At 31.0% G+C, this 19,906-nt stretch overlaps 1 protein-coding gene across 4 annotated transcripts in view; it reads right to left on the reverse strand.

Moving 5' to 3' along the window:
- CDH18 (cadherin 18) overlaps nucleotides 1–19,906 on the reverse strand; it is a 588,690-nt gene that overhangs the window by 24,826 nt on the left and 543,958 nt on the right. For all 4 annotated transcript variants that reach the window (XM_036849393.1, XM_036849392.1, XM_036849395.1 and 1 more), the window contains exons 9-10: nucleotides 15,606–15,727; nucleotides 5,515–5,632 (exon numbers count right to left, since the gene is read on the reverse strand). In XM_036849393.1, coding sequence (XP_036705288.1) covers nucleotides 5,515–5,632; nucleotides 15,606–15,727 — 240 coding nt within the window. The remainder of the gene's footprint in view (nucleotides 1–5,514; nucleotides 5,633–15,605; nucleotides 15,728–19,906) is intronic.

The raw sequence follows: 19,906 nt of genomic DNA on the forward strand, positions 1-19,906 counted from the left end.
TCCTTGAGCTAACATTCTGTTCAAGAAAGCAAGAGTCCTATCTATCAAAGCAAATACATCCATTCAGAGAAAAGGTACTCCAAACACTCATTGCTTTAGTTGATAGCCATTTCTTCCTTTCATAGAGATGTAAATCGTTACCATCTTTATAATATCTTGATACGTTAGGATATGCCCTCTTTTCTTCTCTTTCCTCTAACTGTACACATCCTTTTTCTTCTTTTCCTACATTCTTGCTTTTCTCAACCCTTTACCATTTGCATTTTATTAACAGATTATTAAATTCAGTTTATGATAAAAATTATATTTAACTTATAGATTAATTTGGAAATTTGAGTGTTGATTTACTAATGGGGTAAAGATATTATTTTTGTGTTTTTTATATTTTCACTAACATTGCCTTTCAAAATGGTGAACTTGAACATTATTTATTGGAAATTTTTTTCTCTGATGATCTTACAAGAGTTTTTTGTTAATTTGTTTGATTTGTTTTTACCATTTTAAATTTATCTGACTTGCTATTTATTCATATTTTTTACATATAGAAAATCTAGCCATTTGGGGCATTTATTTGTATTCCAAAATTTGGCAATCTATCCAATTGTTTCTTAAGATGTTTCTGTGGATTCTTTTAAATTTTCACAAAGACAATTGCATCTCATTTGTTAACAATGATAATCTTATGTTTTGTTTCTATGTATTATTGTTCTTTTGTTCTATTTTTGTTTTGTTTTATCTTTTTTGGACTGAGGAGAACATTCAGTACACTGCTGATTAATTGTAGTGATTGAAATATCCTGAGACTAGCAGAATTGTCCAGCTGAACCCAACAGAAATTGCTAATGCTTAGAAATGTGAGCTAAATAAATGAACAAATGTGCTTTATTTTAAGAAAACTGGTTTTGGAATTGTTTTCTTTTTCAGCAATAGTTGTTTTTTTTAAGCAATAGCTAAATATTTCTAACTTTTTATGTAAAATTTCCTATCACATTTTGAATTTGGCATATCTCTTGTAAGCAACATATAAGGGTCTATTTTTAAAATAAAATATATTTAAAAATGATATTTAATCTGTGACTATGGTATATTTGAACTACTTTCTACTTCAAATAAAATTGTCATTGCTTCTATTTTGCATCTTTTATTCTACTTTCTGACCTCTGTTCTACTGATGAAATAAGTTTTATTATTTAACTTTTCAAAAATCTCTCTTTGCTTTGGAAATTACAGACTCTTATTCTATTAACTCTCCATTATTCTAGTGTTAACTTTTCAAGTTTTAACATTTGAAATGAAATGTTAATTGAAAGGCTTTTTTGTCTATTATTTCTTGCAGAGATCCTGAAGGCAAAGATTAATACAATATTTGCCAAAATGTCAGTAGCTAAAAATTAAAAAGTTTCTTTTCTTATACATTGGAAAAAAGTCTTTAATAACCGTCCTCCCTTAATTCCTGATAGCTTACCACTGTTAACTACATATACAGAATGTTGACTATAGGAAATTCTTTTCCTTTAGCAGTTTGAGCGTATAACTGTTATCAACTTCTGTCATCTTTTTTTCTTTTTTAACAGGAATCTACTTTAGATCTAATTATTATTGCTTTTTAAATATTCTGCCTTTTCTTTTTGATTAAATATTTTTTCTCTTTATCTTTGAGGTTTAGCACTTTTAAATTGGCATATTCAAGTATAGATTTGATTTTCTGCTTGCCTTTGGGTGTTTTTTTTTTTTTATAATAGCCAATTTTTTAAATTAATTAATTAATTAATTTATTTTTGGTTGCGTTGTGTCTTTGTTGCTGCACGCAGATTTTCTCTAGTTGTGGCGAGTGGGGGCTACTCTTCATTGCAGTGCATGGGCTTCTCATTGTGGTGGCTTCTCTTGTTGTGGAGCACGGGCTCTAGGTGCGTGGGCTTCAGCAGTTGTGGCAGGCGGGCTCAGTAGTTGTGGCGCACAGGCTTAGTTGCTCTGCAGCATGTGGGATCTTCCCGGACCAGGGCTCGAACCCGTGTCCCCTGCATTGGCAGGTGATTCTTAACCACTGCACAACCAGGGAAGTCCCTGGTGTTCATGTTAATTGTGAGGGTCCACATATTTTCAACTTTGAAAAATTGTCATGCAATTTTATCTACATATTTTGCTTGTTGCTATAATTTCTTTCTAATTCTGCCAAATGTTTTATATTCCATATCTGTTAAGTGTTCTCACAATTTTTAAAAATTTTGACGTATCTGAACTTCGTTTGCTTGAATTAATGGATTTTATGTTTGACTTGTTAAATCTCTCTGTGTTCAGTCTAGAAGTAATGCATTTTTTTATTGTTCTCTCTTTGTATCTGTGTGTGTGTATATACAACATATACATATATATACAAATATACATATATACATCATACATGTATATATTCATATATGTTTACACATAATTAAATTTTAAATGTATGGATAATTTATATCTATATAGTCTATATGTATAAATCTATGTAATTTCTAGATATAGTTCTATACACATTTCTATATATTTAATACTTATATTTTAATATTTATCTTATGTATACATGACATATATACATACATATATATAAACAAAATTTCAAATTTTAATTTCTGTATATGTTTATATATAATTATGTATATAACACTAAACATCTATATATTTTCATGTCACTTTATATACTTTTCTATCTATACAAAAACTGTAGTTTTATTTTAATAAGGATTTTTAAATTATTTTTATATAAATATTTTCTTTCATTGTCTCATTTCATGTAATCACTTCTAGGTCTTTTTAAAAAAAAAGTTCTTTTTTTTAATTTTGAAAATGCTAAACATGCTAATATTCAAGTATTTTTCTGTTCATTTATGTATTTTGCATGATTCAGAGTGAATTCATTTTCTGATTTATTTCTTATTATTTATTGACTATCTTTTAATTCTTTGACTTTCAGATTTATCATACACAACAATAAGCATTTCTCTCTGTCTAATTTTGGAAACAGCTTTTTGTCTCTACTCACTCTTTGCCATAAAGCAGTTTTGGAGATGCCACTAAACCCATGGCTTCCTGATCACTCATCCTGGCTTGGAGTCTCTGTCTGGTTTCTATTGTTCCCTGAATATTCATGTTCGTGTAAGCAGGAGGCACAAAAGAACAATGGTTTTAATTTTTTCTTCTAGATTTCTTTATGTTCTGGGGGTTTGTAAATGTCTCCTAACTCACAGGATGCAATGACCAAGCTGCAGGATCCAGTAGGCCTGGACTTGCTAACTCTTACTCTTTGTAGTTTGTTCTGGTTGTTGGTCAGAGAGGTGTTTATGTACCCATGTATGTACCCATGAATATATGTATATATTCATTTTGGTATAACTATTCCATTTTAAATTTCATCTTTGTAACTTATTATCCATAACTGCCTTCTGTTTAGAGAAAAGTCCATCTTGACTCTAATATCTTTATACAGCGTCATTAATTCCCCCAATGCTACAAAGTAGATATTTCAAACCAAAACTTAATGGATGTAAAAACTGAGGTTGAGAGAAGTTTGGTGGCTTGTCTTATCTAGCATAAACAAGGCTGTTTGCTCAAGCATGTGTTTTCACCTGTGTGCTAGTATCTTTTTTTCAGAAAATTGCTGCTTTTTCTATCTGAAAGAAATTATTTACGTTATGTATAATTTCATCAATTCCCAAAAATGTTTAAAATAAATTAAATAAATTTAAAAATAAATTAAAACATCTTTACTCCCATACAACTGCCCACAGGCATCACATACTTGAGATGGCATAGCTGATTTAAAGCATTCATATATATGGTTAAAATAAATGTTAAAAAATTTACATCAGCATTATAAACACTTTCAAAAGTGTGTACATATTTGAGGGGAATTTTTTGAATGTGAGTTCCCAGCACTGGTAATATTGTCATACAACTAAAATGAGACCTTTTGAATATATTCATTAGTTAAATTGAGAAATTCCAGGCATAATCATCTTGAATGAAGGATTTTTAGTCACTAATGTGGGTTTCAACAACAGTAAAATTCTCTTGTTTTTCTAAAATACTTAGGGAGTTACTTACATTAAATAGCTAGATTACAGCATATCTTCAAATCTAAGTCAATTTTTATAATATCATCAAATTAAAATTACTTTTAAAATGTAAATAAAATTTTTATTGGAATGGAAAAAATTCAACTGAAATATAAGTATTATTTCTAAATATGTGTTTCTAAATATAGTAAATTTCAATCTACTAAAGCAGAAAGTTGAATGCTCTCCAAATTATGCAATTATTTGAATATGGGAAAATATGAATTTATTTTCAGATATTTAGCATAGTTAATTATAATATTTAAATACATTTGGGATTGTAGGGTGGGATGTTCAGATGTAAATAAATGTTCAACAGTCAATTAAATACAATTTGTCATACACAAACATGGATAAATATATATTGCCATAAGTACAGGTGACCACAGGGATAGTTAAAATGAGAGTGACAAACAAGCTTGGTATTTTTATATGAATTTTGTTATGGCCACATGCACAATTTAGTATCCTTGTTATGATTATTTAAGGAGGCTTAGGGATAATGGAAAAAATGTTTAGCGGGTTGTCATTTAGTGATTTTATTTTTGCTTGAATTTGAAAATGCTTCTCCATGAAGGGTACAGAGAAGGAATTAACTATTTACTTCAAAATGTATGTGCTATTGTTTCTTTCATGTGATTCTGAGGCACATCTTAAATCCTAAATAACAGTATATTCAGATATATGTGATCAAAAACTAGTTTTGAGAAGAGAAAGTTGATGCCAGTCAGAACACTGTACATATTGAGTGGCTTGCTGTTTCCCTTCCATATGGAAGAATGACTTTTACACAACTTTGAGGAATCTACCAAATAAGGAATCTAAATCATGGTGAATCTTCTCTAGTTATTATGTTCTTTTTTCCCTACGCAGTAAGAAGGTTAAACAAAAATAATTCAAAAATTTCCACAATGCTCTGTAATTATGCATATGTATCTACCCATATTTTGGAAAAATATTCATAATAACAAGGGGAAATATAATTTGTACAGCACATCTTGATAGCCTTGCTAAAGCAAGATGATTTCAAACATTGCAGTTCCTCTTCTAATGCTCCCTAGGACATATTTTTCATTTTTCCTAATTTAAATTTTTTCCACCTCCTAGCAGTTGCAGCAGCTCTCATAAACATGTTTGTCAGCTAAGATTTCTCTTAAAATTTGCCCAAGAGCATATTACACGTACATTTCTTGTTTAAAGGGATGCTTCTGAATAAACTCATTGAAAGTTATTTGTACATATGGCTCAATTTTAAACACAAGCTATTCACGGATCATAACACATTAACATCAAACTGACTTTGAATGTTGATTTGCAAGCTGTTCATGAGTATATAAGAATAAAGCAAAGCTGCTCAGGCCTACTCCATATCAAGTCAAAGCAGATACCACATAGATCAAAAAATATATGTATTCATGTTCACCTTCATTGTCCTTCAGAGTGAAGTTTGGGTTTATAGACAGATGTTCATCAAGAAAGAAGTTAAACTTTTGTCCATTGGCAAAATCATCCTTATCAGTGGCACTGATGGTATGAATAACCTAAAGAAAAGACAAAATTTAATACTAAATTTAATTTGGCTTCTTCCCTTGATTTTAATTATATTTTAACATTTTCAGTATCCAACTTGAGTGCTTTCAAATTCTTATTCTAGTAAAAGTATCAGCTAATTTGCTCTCCCTTGCATTAGACTTTAAGAAATGTATTATGGCACACCATATAATCATTCACACTTTATTTTCTAGCATGGCACAAACATTTAATTTTTTTTCCTTTATTACCCACAGTACCTTGGGGCCAATTAGTTGTAAGGTTTTGTGTGAACACCTGTTTGGGGAGATGTGAAATATAGTTTGTACAAATACCAATATCCCAGTGTTGATGTAGGACAGCCTTTCTGTACATGCTGGTCTCAGTCAGCAAATGCAAAAGCACTAGAGTCATAATTTTTGTTTTAGGAGACCTCTGAGATCATGATCCAGCCCCTGCATTTTAGGGACGAGGACTCTGAGTCCCAAAAGGAGTGTGATGTGCCTCAAATCTGTAAAAATGTGGCAGAGGTAAAACTAGACCGCCCAGAGCTTTATGAAATTTTTTCATCCCTAGTGGTTGAGAGAAAGTAATACCCAAATTTGGACTTTACGCACATTAAGGAACAGAGAAAGTTAGAATATATAAAAAAAAAATAATCCCAGGTAGCCTAAGAGCAGCATACACATTCCAATCGTTACAGTCATTACAATCTTTAAAAGTAATATTGAAACAAACAAGCAAGATGATATTTTCCTTTTGAAAAAAAAATTAGTATCCTAATGCTCAAGTGTCCTCTTTCCAGCTTTTCCTTAGAGAAATTGAAAACAGAGGGAAAGTAGAGCCAGAAAAATAGTATTTCCTGCATATGAAATATAGTACGTGCATTTCAAAAATTGATACGATTTCTAAGAACATTTTACTCAGTTTCACCGTATTTCAATATTTTACAGGTGAGATAATCCACCAAAATGCATCATAGTTAAAACCTAAATTCCTCTCCAGGTACTGAGACTGTTTGTTAGCTTGTGAGGGAGATGAGGAGGAATATAAAGGCACTGAGAATGAGTGGTCAGGGAGAGTAGGAGCAGAAGAGCATGTGTTTTCATGAAGTGAAAGTGAAGAAAGAGCTTCAGGGTATAGATGTGATCAATTTCCTCCATATATTCCAGTGGCTTATTCCTTATACCCTTTCCCATCACCATTCAGAATTTACTTTCTCAGCAGGAGATCCTGGGTGAAAGCCCCTCCCCTTACATATTCCAAGAAGTTTCTATCATTCTTCTCTTCATTATTTCCCTCCATATTATTTATCTATGAACTGAAAATTTACAAGTTGCTTTTTTTTTTTTTTCATTGAAAGCACAACTAGTATCTGGACAGATACATATATTTCTTCTTGCTATCGCCTTTTGACTATAAATAGAATAAACTGATGGATAATCAGAAGTAATCTTTATGATTTTTCTCAAGCGCAGGAAAAGCTCCATAGCGTTTAGAGTGTGCAAAATCTGAAGAGCACAACTACATTTTCTACACGTTAGTTACTTAGTATCAAATTGAAATAAAATATCAAATTTTCAAGGTTGTTTTCAGGGTTAGATAAAAGAAATACTGTCAGCCCTCCATGTCTGTGGTTCTAAATCTGTGGTTTCAACCACCACGGGCCAAAAATATTTTTAAAAATTCCAGAAAGTTCCAAAAAGTAAAACTTGATGCCATGCAGTGGCAACTATTTAGATGGCATTTACATTGTATTTACAACAATTTACATAGTATTCACATTGTATTAGGTATTATAAGATATTATAAGAGATGATTTAAAGTATATGGGAGGATGTGTGTAAGTTATATGCAAACACTACACCATTTGGTATAAGGGATTTGAGCACTTGTGGATTCTGTTATCTTGAGGGGGGCGGGGTCCTGGAACCAATTCCCCACAGATTCTAAGGGACGGCGGTATAAATTTTTCTTTGGGAAAATAAATGTCTTCTCACTCTTATTCTTCATTCATTGTGATTCTCCAATTTACAATCCTATTTCCTCAATGATACCTCATAACATACTGACACATTTGCAAGTTCACTTCTTATCCTAGGATGTAACTCTGGAGGGGATTGGTAAAGAACAATTAATTTAAATAAACTGAGCTATTTATGTTTTCTGTTATCAATGCTTTGGAACAATTTTCTTTTCTTCTCATTTCAAAGTTAATTTATCACTTATTTTAAATTTTCTTAAATTTTTACAAACATGAGCTTATTCAATTTGTTAAACACTGATATAACTTATATTATATTATGTTTACTATTTTTTTGTTATCTCTAAAATATAAATATCCCTTCCATTTTTATACAGGTAATTTCAAATCTCAATTTACCAGGAAGCTCACTTATGGAAAATTTTTCTTCCTCAGAAAGGGTTCTCAGTCTCATCTACATAGTAAATGATAAGTTGGTTACCACATTTTGTTTAAGAGTGAACGATTCATCTTGAACTTTTGTAGAACTGTTGGACATGCATCTGTACCTAAATATTTTTCCATAATATTTCTGAGAGATGCTTCTAAAAACCTAGTATGTTGGTCTTCTTTTTTTTAATCTAGAACTCCTAGATATTCTCTTGATGAGAGAAGGTATATTCAATTTCTTTTTTGGTTGTTTTACTAATGACCTTTTCTCTTTCATTAGGAAATGGGTTTTCCATTTGTTTCCTCAGACTTTTAATAGAAAACATACCTAAGAAGTTAACATGTTTATGACTTTTAGAAGATTTAAACTTCTGGCAGATATCAGATAATTGCCATGTTTCCATTCATCAATATTTTCTACCATTCTTTCAGACTTATTGATTTATCTACACTGTGCTACCTGTGCTCTCTGTGCAGCTAGTTGGTTATGTATGATCCATAAAAAATTTATTTTCTGACTCTCTTTCCTTCCAACTGGACTCCAATGTTTTCTATCACTTGCACATTATGCAATAAGTACACAAAGTATTTGATTATTTTGAAAGATCTGAGATTTACTCTAACAAAGGGAGAGAAAACTCAAATTGATGGATGGTATTTACAAATAATTACTAGCAGAATTTTTTGATAATGCCCATGAATAAGGATTCACTTTTGGTAGAAAATAATTAAAACCAATTTTATATTCCTTTTATTAAATAAATGTATCCCCTTGTTTAAATGTGTTTAAAACATATTTAAAATCTATCACTTCTAGAGTGCTTTAATTAGGAAAAATAGTGTCAGAAATTTATACAAATAACATAGTCTTCTATTTGGTAAATGAGCTAACCCTAACTAAAACAAATTAAAAAGGAAATTCTATGGAATGCATTGCATCTTCTTTTAATTAATAGAGTTTGCCTTATAATATGATCTCAAATGATCATTTCATTTGAGAATAATACCAACTTTTGTTAGTTAGCTGAGGTTTATCTTTGATAAGATGTAAGATCTCTACTGATCTAGTTAACTTTTTCCATACAAAGTTGTACTGTTAATAATATCAGTAATACCATGGATATCATGGGGGCAGAGGCTGGTGCTATGTAATAAAATGTTTTCCTTTATATGTTATGTTTTCTAAGTTTACTTCTAAAAAGAAAAAATACAGAGGGAAAAGTCAATATGAATAAGACAGAAAGCATTCCCTTTGTTATTTCTCAAAGTTTCTAGGTGTAGGCACATCTCAACTATTTTGAATTCACTCTTCTTTGGGAACTGATTTCAAATTTCATGCATGCATGATTTTCTTTTTAGTATTTTTTATGCAAGTTACTTAAAAGATTTTTTTCAGAACAGGAAAATATATTAACTCAGAGAAATATATTGTTGAAGTTTATATTGATACCTGAATCGACCTGAACTCTGCTCTTACATGTGGTTTGAACCTCTGCTTTCAGAAAAAACCAGTCTCTTTGCTGTAGCCACATGCTGTTACATTTAAATGCACAACATCCATAACAGAAGTGTCTGTAATTCTAAAAGCTATTGTCATAGAAAGAGGAACTGTCGCAATACAAATACGCTTCAGAAAAGCTATTTCACAAATCATTATTTAAATAGTGTCCTATTCCATCTCTGCATCAAAATATACAGTTTCTCCAGAAATACTACAACCATAAGAGTAAATGAACCAAAGACCTCAAAATTAAATAATAGAAAGATTCAGACAATTTTCCACTGTAATGGGTTAATCATACAATTGACTACATGAATGGGTAATGATTTCTTTAAATGCAGGTGTAATAAGCAATATTTTTAAAATGATGTTTTTATTCCCTCAATGAAATGTCTAAATTCATTTTGGTGAAAGAGTTGGAAACAAAAGCTCAGATAACATAAAGAATCCAGTTTTCTTACAGTGACATCGAAAATCATGCAATACTAAAGACAGCAATGATGCTTAAATGTGAATATAGCTTACAAAGAATAAGCAGTAATCACATAACTTAAAATATATTAGAACTTTGGGGGGCTAGGTCTAGCAATTACTTCTTGAAAATAGTAACAGTTATATGAAAAAAAGATAAATACTATATAAATGGTTAACGGGGCTCACAAAAGAAGTGGTTTGTCACAGATTTAGCCCTCTTTAAAAAATGGAATAACTTTTCACCTGAGGAGAACAGGACAACCCACACTTAAAGGAATTTAAGACTTATCTAGTCATATACTCATAGAATCTCAGGCTTGGAAGGGCCCTGAAATTCTGACAATTTTCTTCATTTTAGAGATGAAGAGAGCACTTGTCAACATCACATTCAATTACTTCTTAGGAAGGCTACAGAGTTTAGGTGGTCAGTGTAGAGGGTAAAACAGAAGGACCCAGGCTAACAATGTGACATTAAGAGGAAAGCATGGCCAGTGAGAATGCCTGAATGGACTTCCTCATGAGCAAAAAGTGGACAACATGCGAGGTCAATGGAAAAAGTCAAGGTCACATGCCAATATGAAGAGAGTGCAAGCCAGAAAACTGAGACTAGCATTTTCGATTACAGAGAAGATGTTTACATCCACAGGGGAAGGATCAGCTGATCCAAGAGCAAGGGCTGAGTATCATCTGCTCAGAAATCCAGTAGTTTCACCTACACCTACAAAACTGGTACATGTGAGTCGCTCCTAATACAAGATCACACTTTATCTTTGAAGTAAAAATTATTAATTAATTAATTAGTTAATTAAAACAAAATTTTTAAAAGAAATAGTCTAAAAAGAAAACATCTAAAAAAAGCTGATGATTTTTGACTCTTTATGTCACATTTCAAATGATCTAAGTTTAAATTCTCTGAATAACCTAGGAACAAAAGAAACAAAGATTCAGTGAGGGAAAGGTCCTAAGTTTACTAAAAGTTGTTATTTATAGATTAGGTAATTGATACCTAAGTAAAGCAATATTTATTTCTAGATATTTTATTTTCTTAAAGTGGTATTACATGGTATAGTGTTTTAAGTTTCATTTTCTAATTGTTTCTAATATAAAGAAAAAGAAGAAATACATTTATATTGACCTTATGTTTAGCACAAGTATCAATTTTATTCACAAATTCAACTACTGTATAGTAGTATTACCACTATTATCAGTAGTATTGTTATTATTAATGAATGTTTAATTTTATCAAAACCTTTGGCTTCACCCATCAAAATGAATTTTAATTTTTCTCCTTCTCATTTTAAAGTAATTATTTTTTCTGGATTTGCTTTGACAATATTTTATGTATGGTATTTCTATGTTCATGAAAGAGAATATCTATAATTCAAATTATATCCTTCTCAGGTTTTGATTTCAAAGTTTGTTGTCAGCATAAAATGAGTAAAAAACTGATTGCCCTTTTTTCCTTTTTGATACAGTATATTTTGATTATCATTCCATTTGAATATTTTCAATTTTTATTACTTTATTGGCTCATGGCTTATTTAAAAGTGTCTTTCTTCATTTCTGATGGAGTTTTTCTAGCAATATTTTTGAATTAGTATCTTGCATTATTTTATTGTAATAAAAATGAGGCCAATTCTTTGAAAATTATTAATACTTGCCTTGTGGTCCTGAATATGGTAAATTTTGGTCAATGTTTTGTGTAAATTTTGAAAGAATGCATAATCTAAAGTTGTTCAATGCAATGTTCTATATTTGTTAAACAGTAAAGTTTGTTAATTGTGGTATTCAATTTTTAGTTTCCTTAATAAAATTTTATGTGATTATTCTATCAGTTTCTGGCAGAAGCATACTAAAACTCTCAGCACAATAATCTTCTCTGTAGACATTTCTTAAATATTTTGGTGATTTTATTTTAACATAAATATTGATATATACTTCTTTAAGTTTACATTATATTTGTTTGCTTTTTATTTTTCTACTTGTTCCATATTTATTATCTTATTTCTTGGTTTTTAAAAAAATTACCATGACTTCTACCTAGCTATTATAAATTTGTGTACTAAGACTTTCTCTTTTATTTTGCTTATCTTGTGTTATAAAACAAAACTATATCTCAACAGCAAATATGAAAATTTGTCATTCTAACTTTGAATTTTAAAAACGTCACAGAAATCCACAGGGTTATTTTGGAAATATTAAATTGGTTATAAACTTCATATTTTATTCTTTACATTTTAGTTTTGAAATATGCCCTTCTAGAATCCTTGAAAATAGGTCCTATATAAAACGATTTTTTCCCTTTATCTTTGTATCATAAAATATAAAAAAGCAAGATAAAATCACATGCAACAATTTTGTAAATGTGTGAATTATTTAATTGAATGAACATTTTAATAAACATAATAAAGGTCAAGAAATAAAACTGTCAACATCACTTTATTTAGGAGTATTTTAAATTCCAATTTCTATTATCTTGTTAGTTACATAGTCTTTTACTATTTTATTACTTAAACTAAAAATTACTGTATTCATTCTTGACACATAAAATCTATTATAAATTAGTAGTTTATCAATTACCCCAAATTTAAGGAGTTTAGAATATTTTAACTTTGTCTCCTTCCTTCTGATACCTTGTTCCCATGTATACTATGTATATTTTAAACCCCAGAAAATATTCCTTTGTTTTCTATTCACTCATTAATAATTTATTGTCAACAATATATTTACTGATTGCTTTGGTCTTTAAGGATTCTTGTCACTCCAAGATGTCAATTTGATTATTTTCTTTTTTCTTTTTCCAAAAAAAGCTTTAATGTGTGTATTGGCAAGGAATTTTCACTTTTTTTTTGGCCTAAATACGAGTTTTTCTTGTCTTTATTTATTTATTTATTTATTTTATTTATTTATTTTTTTAAGCCCCTTCCCCGGCCGCTGGCTTCCCAGACCGCGCCTCCCCGGCGCCGCCGCACCCGCCGCCGCGTGCCCCAGACCCTTGTCTTTATTTTTAAGGACGATTTTTGGTACACAAAAGAATTCATGGTTGTCAGATAGTATCTCTGGCTCTTTGGATTTATCTTATCTTTTTTTTTTTAATCTTTCATTCTTCCCGATTAAATAATCAGCTTTTGAAATTGTTCTTTTAAAGGTTTTGAGTATTATTTTTATATTCTACATACTAATCCTTCATTGGATAAACGGTTTGCAAGTATCTTTTCCCACTATGTGGTTTTTCTTCTTATCCTCTTAACAGGATCTTTCAGAAAGCAAAAATATTTAGTTTTGATCAAGTCCAACTTATCAATTTTTTTCTTTTATGGATTATGCTTTTGGTGTCATCTAAGAACTCTTTGCCTGGCACTACATCCGTTTTTTACCCCTAACAGTATTATGTCTTTTTTCTCTAGATGTTTTAAATTTTAAACTTAATTTTATTTCTGAAATTTTATTTCAATTCATCTAGGTATAGTTATTTTTGTAAACAGTTGCTTAGATTTTTGTTTTTGTTTTTCTCTATGCTTCTTGAATTTTTGACTTGTTGCTTGCCAACAGTATGGAAAAATTTTCAGTCATGATCTCCTCAAATATTACTTCTGCCCAATTCTCTTTTTTAATATCCCTCTGAGAATTGTATAACTTGTGTATTAGACCTGCATGTTCCATATCTTTCATATTCTTATTAATGTTTTCTATCTTCTTGTCTTTCCATGCTTTAACATGAATATTTAATCTAATCTACTTTCCCGTTCACTATTTTCTCTTCAGCTATGTCTAATCTGTTATTACCAAAATTGAAATCCTATATTAAGTGGCTGAATTTTTTAAAATCTAAATTTTCTATTTGCATGTTTAACATTTTTCTCAATTGTACTTGTATAATATATGTTAAGAAAATAATTCCAGGATGTGTGCATCCATGTCTAACACAATTGAAGTATGATTTGGTAAGTAAATCATTATGTATCTGTACCATAAAATTCTTTACTGTTTTTGAAATGGTGATATGGAAAAATATTTAAGCACTGGAAGTGATAATCTTAATACATTGCTAAGAGTAAACCAGATAACCTGTAAATACTTTCAAATATAATTTTCAGTCATTTTGTCCTCATTCATGTTTTCTAATTTTCTTGTGAGAAATGAACATGAGAAAATTTCATGTTTTTATATAAAGTGCCCTCCATTTATATATATGTAAATACCTCCCCTGGAAATATTAAAAACATATAATCAATGATAACTTTAGCAAGCCATAATTGATCGTCCCTCATATACAAATACACAAGGCAATGTTTCTCAGGACTATAATTTTGTCACAAGCTTCAAAATGATTTAAAATAATTTTGGATGATATATTTATTCTGGTTTGCCAAAGATAGTAAAAGGGGCTATCTGACTCAGCTGGACCTAGACCCTTTTGACTTTTCTCAATTCATCTGTGGCCAACAAACTTCAAGGTGTCCATCATGGAGCATGGCTCTTTGTAATCCCTTCCCCTAAAGTCATTGTGATTTGCATCCCGCTTCTGACCAATAGAATGTGGCAAAAGTGTTGATATATTACACTGATTACATTACATTATATGAGACTGTCAGACTCACCAGAGAGACTCTCTTTACTTGTTTGATGAAGTAAGTGGCCATGTTGGGGAAGCCCATATGACACACACACACACACACACAAACTCTGGGTGGCATGTCAGAACTCTGGGGAACACTGAGGAGCCAAGGAACATCCTGAAGCTCTCAGGTCTGCAGCTGAAAGTAACTGAATGCTACCAACAACCACGTGAGCTCGGAAGAGATCCCCAAGCCTCAGGTAAGAACTCAGCTTGATTACGTCTTAATGAGACCCCTGCAAAGACCTAGCTAAGCCATGAGCAGAATTCTGATCTGCAGAAACTATGAGATGATAAATATGTGTTGTTTTAAGCTGCTAAGTTTGTGTGATTTGTCACACAGCAGAGAAGACAGATGCACATTCCCTTCCCATGTCCCACTTGCTTTATGGGCATCAAAACACTGGCCTCCCTTCGGAATTGTCATGCTCCTTTAACTGGCTGCCGTGTTACATCCAGATTCATGTCTTATGTTCAAGCTCTTCTCTCCATCCTTCACTCTCCCCACCTCCACCAATCATTCACACTCTTCATGTTAAAACCTAATCATCTTCTAGTATCAATACCACTCAATGGCCACTGTATGTGACTCCCTCGTTCCCTCCAAAATACGTAGACCAGGCCAGTCTCTCCTCCCCACTCTAGTCTCTAAGCTTCATTAGGACAGGAAAAGTTCACTGTTTCCTCCTCATTTAATACAGGGCTGTACCCAAATCATTCAATATCATTTTATTGGTATAATAAATGCATACATGAATGAGTTCATTTGTTGAATTACATTTGGGATCTGCAGAAAATGTATTTTCTATGAGTCTCAAAAAATCTATTTGGTACTTAAAATAAAGCTTTATAAAATTATTTTTTACTAAGCACAAAAATAACACTGGGGGATCTTTGAGGATTATACCTAAGAATAATAGAAATAGAACTGCTTATTTTTCTTCCATTCAAATGCTAGGAAGGAAAAAATTAACTTACCTGGCCAGGCTTAGAATTTTCACAGACAACAATATCATATTCCCTGGCAAGTTCGGGCGGATTGTCATTGACATCCAGAACTCTAATAACCACTGTGACATGGCTCAGCAAACTCGGATTGTCTGCAAAACACATAGGGATGCATTTAGTCTTTCCATGCATACTTTACAGGCTTGATTTAAAACCAATCTCCTTAATACTGTAGCTTGTCACTAGCCCCACATGCTGCAGCAGGACTTTTGGCAAAAGACATCTTTATGATGGCACTCTTTGTTAGAACTCATTAACTTACAGAAAAATGAAAAATGAACACCAAGGCATGACATGAATGCTAAAATGATATTTTGTCATATCAAGGAAATTACATGTTATTCAGGAACTGAAATGGGAGAAAGTTGTCAGAATTCATTGTATGCTGTCAGAGTCTAAGGGATGAACAACTGGTTTCATCATTAATCTAAGAAAAACAGAGTAGTTGGAAAAAAATCACATGATCTCTAAAACATTCAAGGTTTCAAGTCTAAATCAACTTGGAGAAAATAGAAAGTAAAGTTCTTTACACCAGGGTAAAATTTTTCCTACAGGAGAATATATGCGGTTTGTGGTGTCAAGTCATACTTGCGGAAAAATAATTTAAATTAGAACTTAGCATGGAATTCATATATAACTCTGGTAAACATCAAAATATTACAGTTAATATTTTAAAATACTTCTTGAGTGCAGTCTTCTCATATTTCAGTAAGTTTATTAGTTCTGAGATATAAGAAAAGATAAATGTTTGGTTTATTTTATGCATCAAAGCTAAAACTGAAGAATTCATAATGGAAAAATTAATGAGAAGGCAAAAACTAAACACATTAGGAAAAAGGGAATATATATACATACACAGAAGATATTAAAGATAATGGATTTTTAAATTATCCATTATTTAATTATCTGTTAAGAAAATGGATGGATTAGACATGCCATAGGTACTTTTAAAAGAAGTAGAAAATCAGAGTAGTACTACAATAACTAAAGAAACTCAATTTTTAGGTAAAAAATCAGGCCTAGATAATTTTATCTAAAGTTAAAGATACAGGTAACTTCAGTCTTATACATCTTTTCCCCAGAAGACAGAGTAAGGAGGAAATACTCTACAACTTGTTTTTTGTGGCCAGTAAAACTTTCATATCAATACCATATGTTCCCACTCATAAGAGATATTAGCTGTCATTGGACTAAGCAAAATAATACCAAACCCACTCTACTGGAATGGAAATGAAAGTCTGTCATCAGTTTAGTTCTAGGAATGCTTGCATAGTTTGGCATTAAACCAAGGAAAGAAAGAAGGGAGGGAGGGAGGAAGGAAGGCAGGCGGCAGGGAGAGAAGAAATGAAGAAGGGAATTTTAAAAAGCATAAAAGTTATCCAAAAAGTTAATGAATTAAAGGAGGGACCAAAAAACACGTAGATGCTTATCTTAATACACATAGAAAAGAACAAAAAATAAAATTTAATATTCATACATTCTAAACAAAACAAAGCAAAATCAAAAAAAAAAAAAAAAAACTCTTAGCAAACTAGGAACAGAATGTATCCTCTCAAGCTGATTAAGGATACATTCAACAAACAATAACAAAAAGTACAACAAACATTATTCTTAATGGTCAAAAACTAACAAGAGTTAATAAACAAAGCTATAAGGATCCTTGAAATAAATCTAACAAAGTATATGAAAGACGTATGCAAAACATTTTACTGAATGTCATTAAAGTAGATCTAAAGTAATTAAGAGGTATATTGCCTATGTGGTTGGAAGACAAAATATCGTACATAAAGCCAGCCTCTCCAAATTGTTGTATATTTTTGATGTAATCTAATAGACATCCAATGAGAAATGTTCACAGAAACTGAAAGCCGATTCTAAGATTTATAAGTACTAAGATTGTCCAGACTTGTGTGAAGTACAATAAAGGATAATTGCTTTACCATTTGTCAAGCTTTATTATTTGGTATTAGAACCTAGGTCACTTTGACAGTGTCGAAGGGATAGACTAACAGAAACAGAAAACAGAACACAGCCACAGATCCACTATATATAGAAATTTAATATATAGTAATAATGCTATTGCAGATCAATGGGGAAAGTACAGAATGATCAAGAAATAGTTTTAGTAAAGCTTGTTACCACGTCATTATCATCATTATAAAATGGGCCATAACTACACTATACACAAAAATACATTTTGAATAACTAGGGACTTAAATATATAAGGCAAAAACTATACATACTTTAGAAAAAATATTAGCATGTAATATATTAAAGCTCATGAAAGATTTCAAAATATAAAATGCACTAATCATAAAGGAAGCATTGATAAATTTGATTACAGTGAAATGTGACTTTTTTCATTTCCTCCAAATATGCCACAAAGAGGACAAAATGCCACAAAATGAGTGAAAATATTTGCAGCACACACAACTGACAAAGGATCTGTATCTCTAATATATAGTGCAATGTATTGAATCAATAAGAAAAAGAGATAGCTCAATATAAAAATGGGTAAAACGAAGAACAAACATTTAACAGAAGTAATATAAATGGCAAATAAACGTGAAAAAGTTTTCAACATCAATAGTATTTAAAGAAATACAGCTTAACCAAAATAAGTTATCATTTAATCCCAACAATATTGACACAATATTAAGAAGTTTGACAAGATTCTTCAAGTGCTGGATTGGATATAGACCAATGGGAATGACTGAAAATTAAAGTAAACCACATGTAATAATTCATATGGTTGTATACTCTCACGTCCAAGATCCAGCCATTTCCTTGGATCATATCCAAAGGAAAATCTCTTGAAAACATACACCACCAACACAATTAATAGGAACAACAACAGGAAATTACGAATGTCCAACAATGGCTGAATAGATGCAATATGTGATTATTTATATCATAGAGAAAATAAATGAATAGCAACATAACTACAACATTAGGGACAATCTTAGAAACAAAATATTGACTGAAATATTTTTTCAGAAATGTCTCAGAAGATTGGATTCAAACTGGTAGAATTTTGCAAAGCTGAAAAAAAACATGCAAAACTAAATAACTGATTGCAAAATGAAATAGTATATTGTTGAGGATATGTTCCTAATAACACTAATTCTTAAGTACAGTGATATGTTAAAATTTATTTATTATTATGTTTTGCAATATCTTCTTTGTAAGTGTTGAGTACTACATTAAATATACAGAAAAAAGTTACAAAAACATCTTAAAATTAATATATTGTGTAGATTGCTTAATATATAATAGCTACCAGAATTGGCATTAATGAATTTTTGTCACTATACAGTGAAAGATAATGAGATGCTTATGTATTATATTAGATAATTAATTAATATAATATTTTATATTATAAAGATAAATAGATCCATGAAACTAAAACTAGTAAAATGCTAATTTAAATATTTCCTTATTTAGAGTGACATTATGAAAAAGCATTGCTAAGCTTTTCTAGAAGCTAATACTTGATCTTTTTATAATTTTAAAACTGAAAGAGAATATTCAGCCTGAAATCTCATTTTATAAATTACAAAATGGAAATTGACACTGTTTAAATGACATATCTTGGCAAAGCCAAGGTTATGGTTTACTTCTCAGGCCTTACTACTGCCACTATATAAATACATCTTTTCTATTGTAACCATTGTATATTTGTTAGTGTAGTCCTATATTTCTCAACCAGGTATTTGCTTACATTTAAGAGCAGACAAAAGCAATCTGTTCCAGAAATCTGAGGCAAGAATAATATTGTTAGTTTTAATCATTGGTATCAGCAGCCTTAAAATGAGTAAATAGTTCTCTGCTCCTTTTCTGAACAGAAAGGGTTAGAAGCAACCTTGGTGTATCAGAAAACTGTTTTGTAAGAGAGGATTCTGGAAAGACTGTATCTTGAGGAAGGAATAGAATAAAAAAACACCTAAGCATTTGACCGTTTTCAAGCATCACCTTCTCACTGCCCCACCTCTGCATCGCTCACGCTGTCCTTTGGAACTGGCATAGCCTGGCCACATTCCATACTTGGGTACAGGAAACTAAATCCTTCTGGATGGAAACAGACTCTCTCCATGTTGCTCCAATGTTATTGTATATCTCCAGTGTACAATTACTATTCCATCACTTAAAGATTAAAAGTACAGGGCTGAGATCAGACAGATACTGATTTGTCTGTAGGCTTACTACCATTTTGTGTTCTGTGGGGAAGTTAAACTGAATCTAACCTTACTGTAGATGCAACTAATGATCTG

The sequence above is a fragment of the Balaenoptera musculus genome, chromosome 3 (genome assembly GCF_009873245.2).
Source record: "Balaenoptera musculus isolate JJ_BM4_2016_0621 chromosome 3, mBalMus1.pri.v3, whole genome shotgun sequence".
Classification (NCBI taxonomy): domain Eukaryota; kingdom Metazoa; phylum Chordata; class Mammalia; order Artiodactyla; family Balaenopteridae; genus Balaenoptera; species Balaenoptera musculus.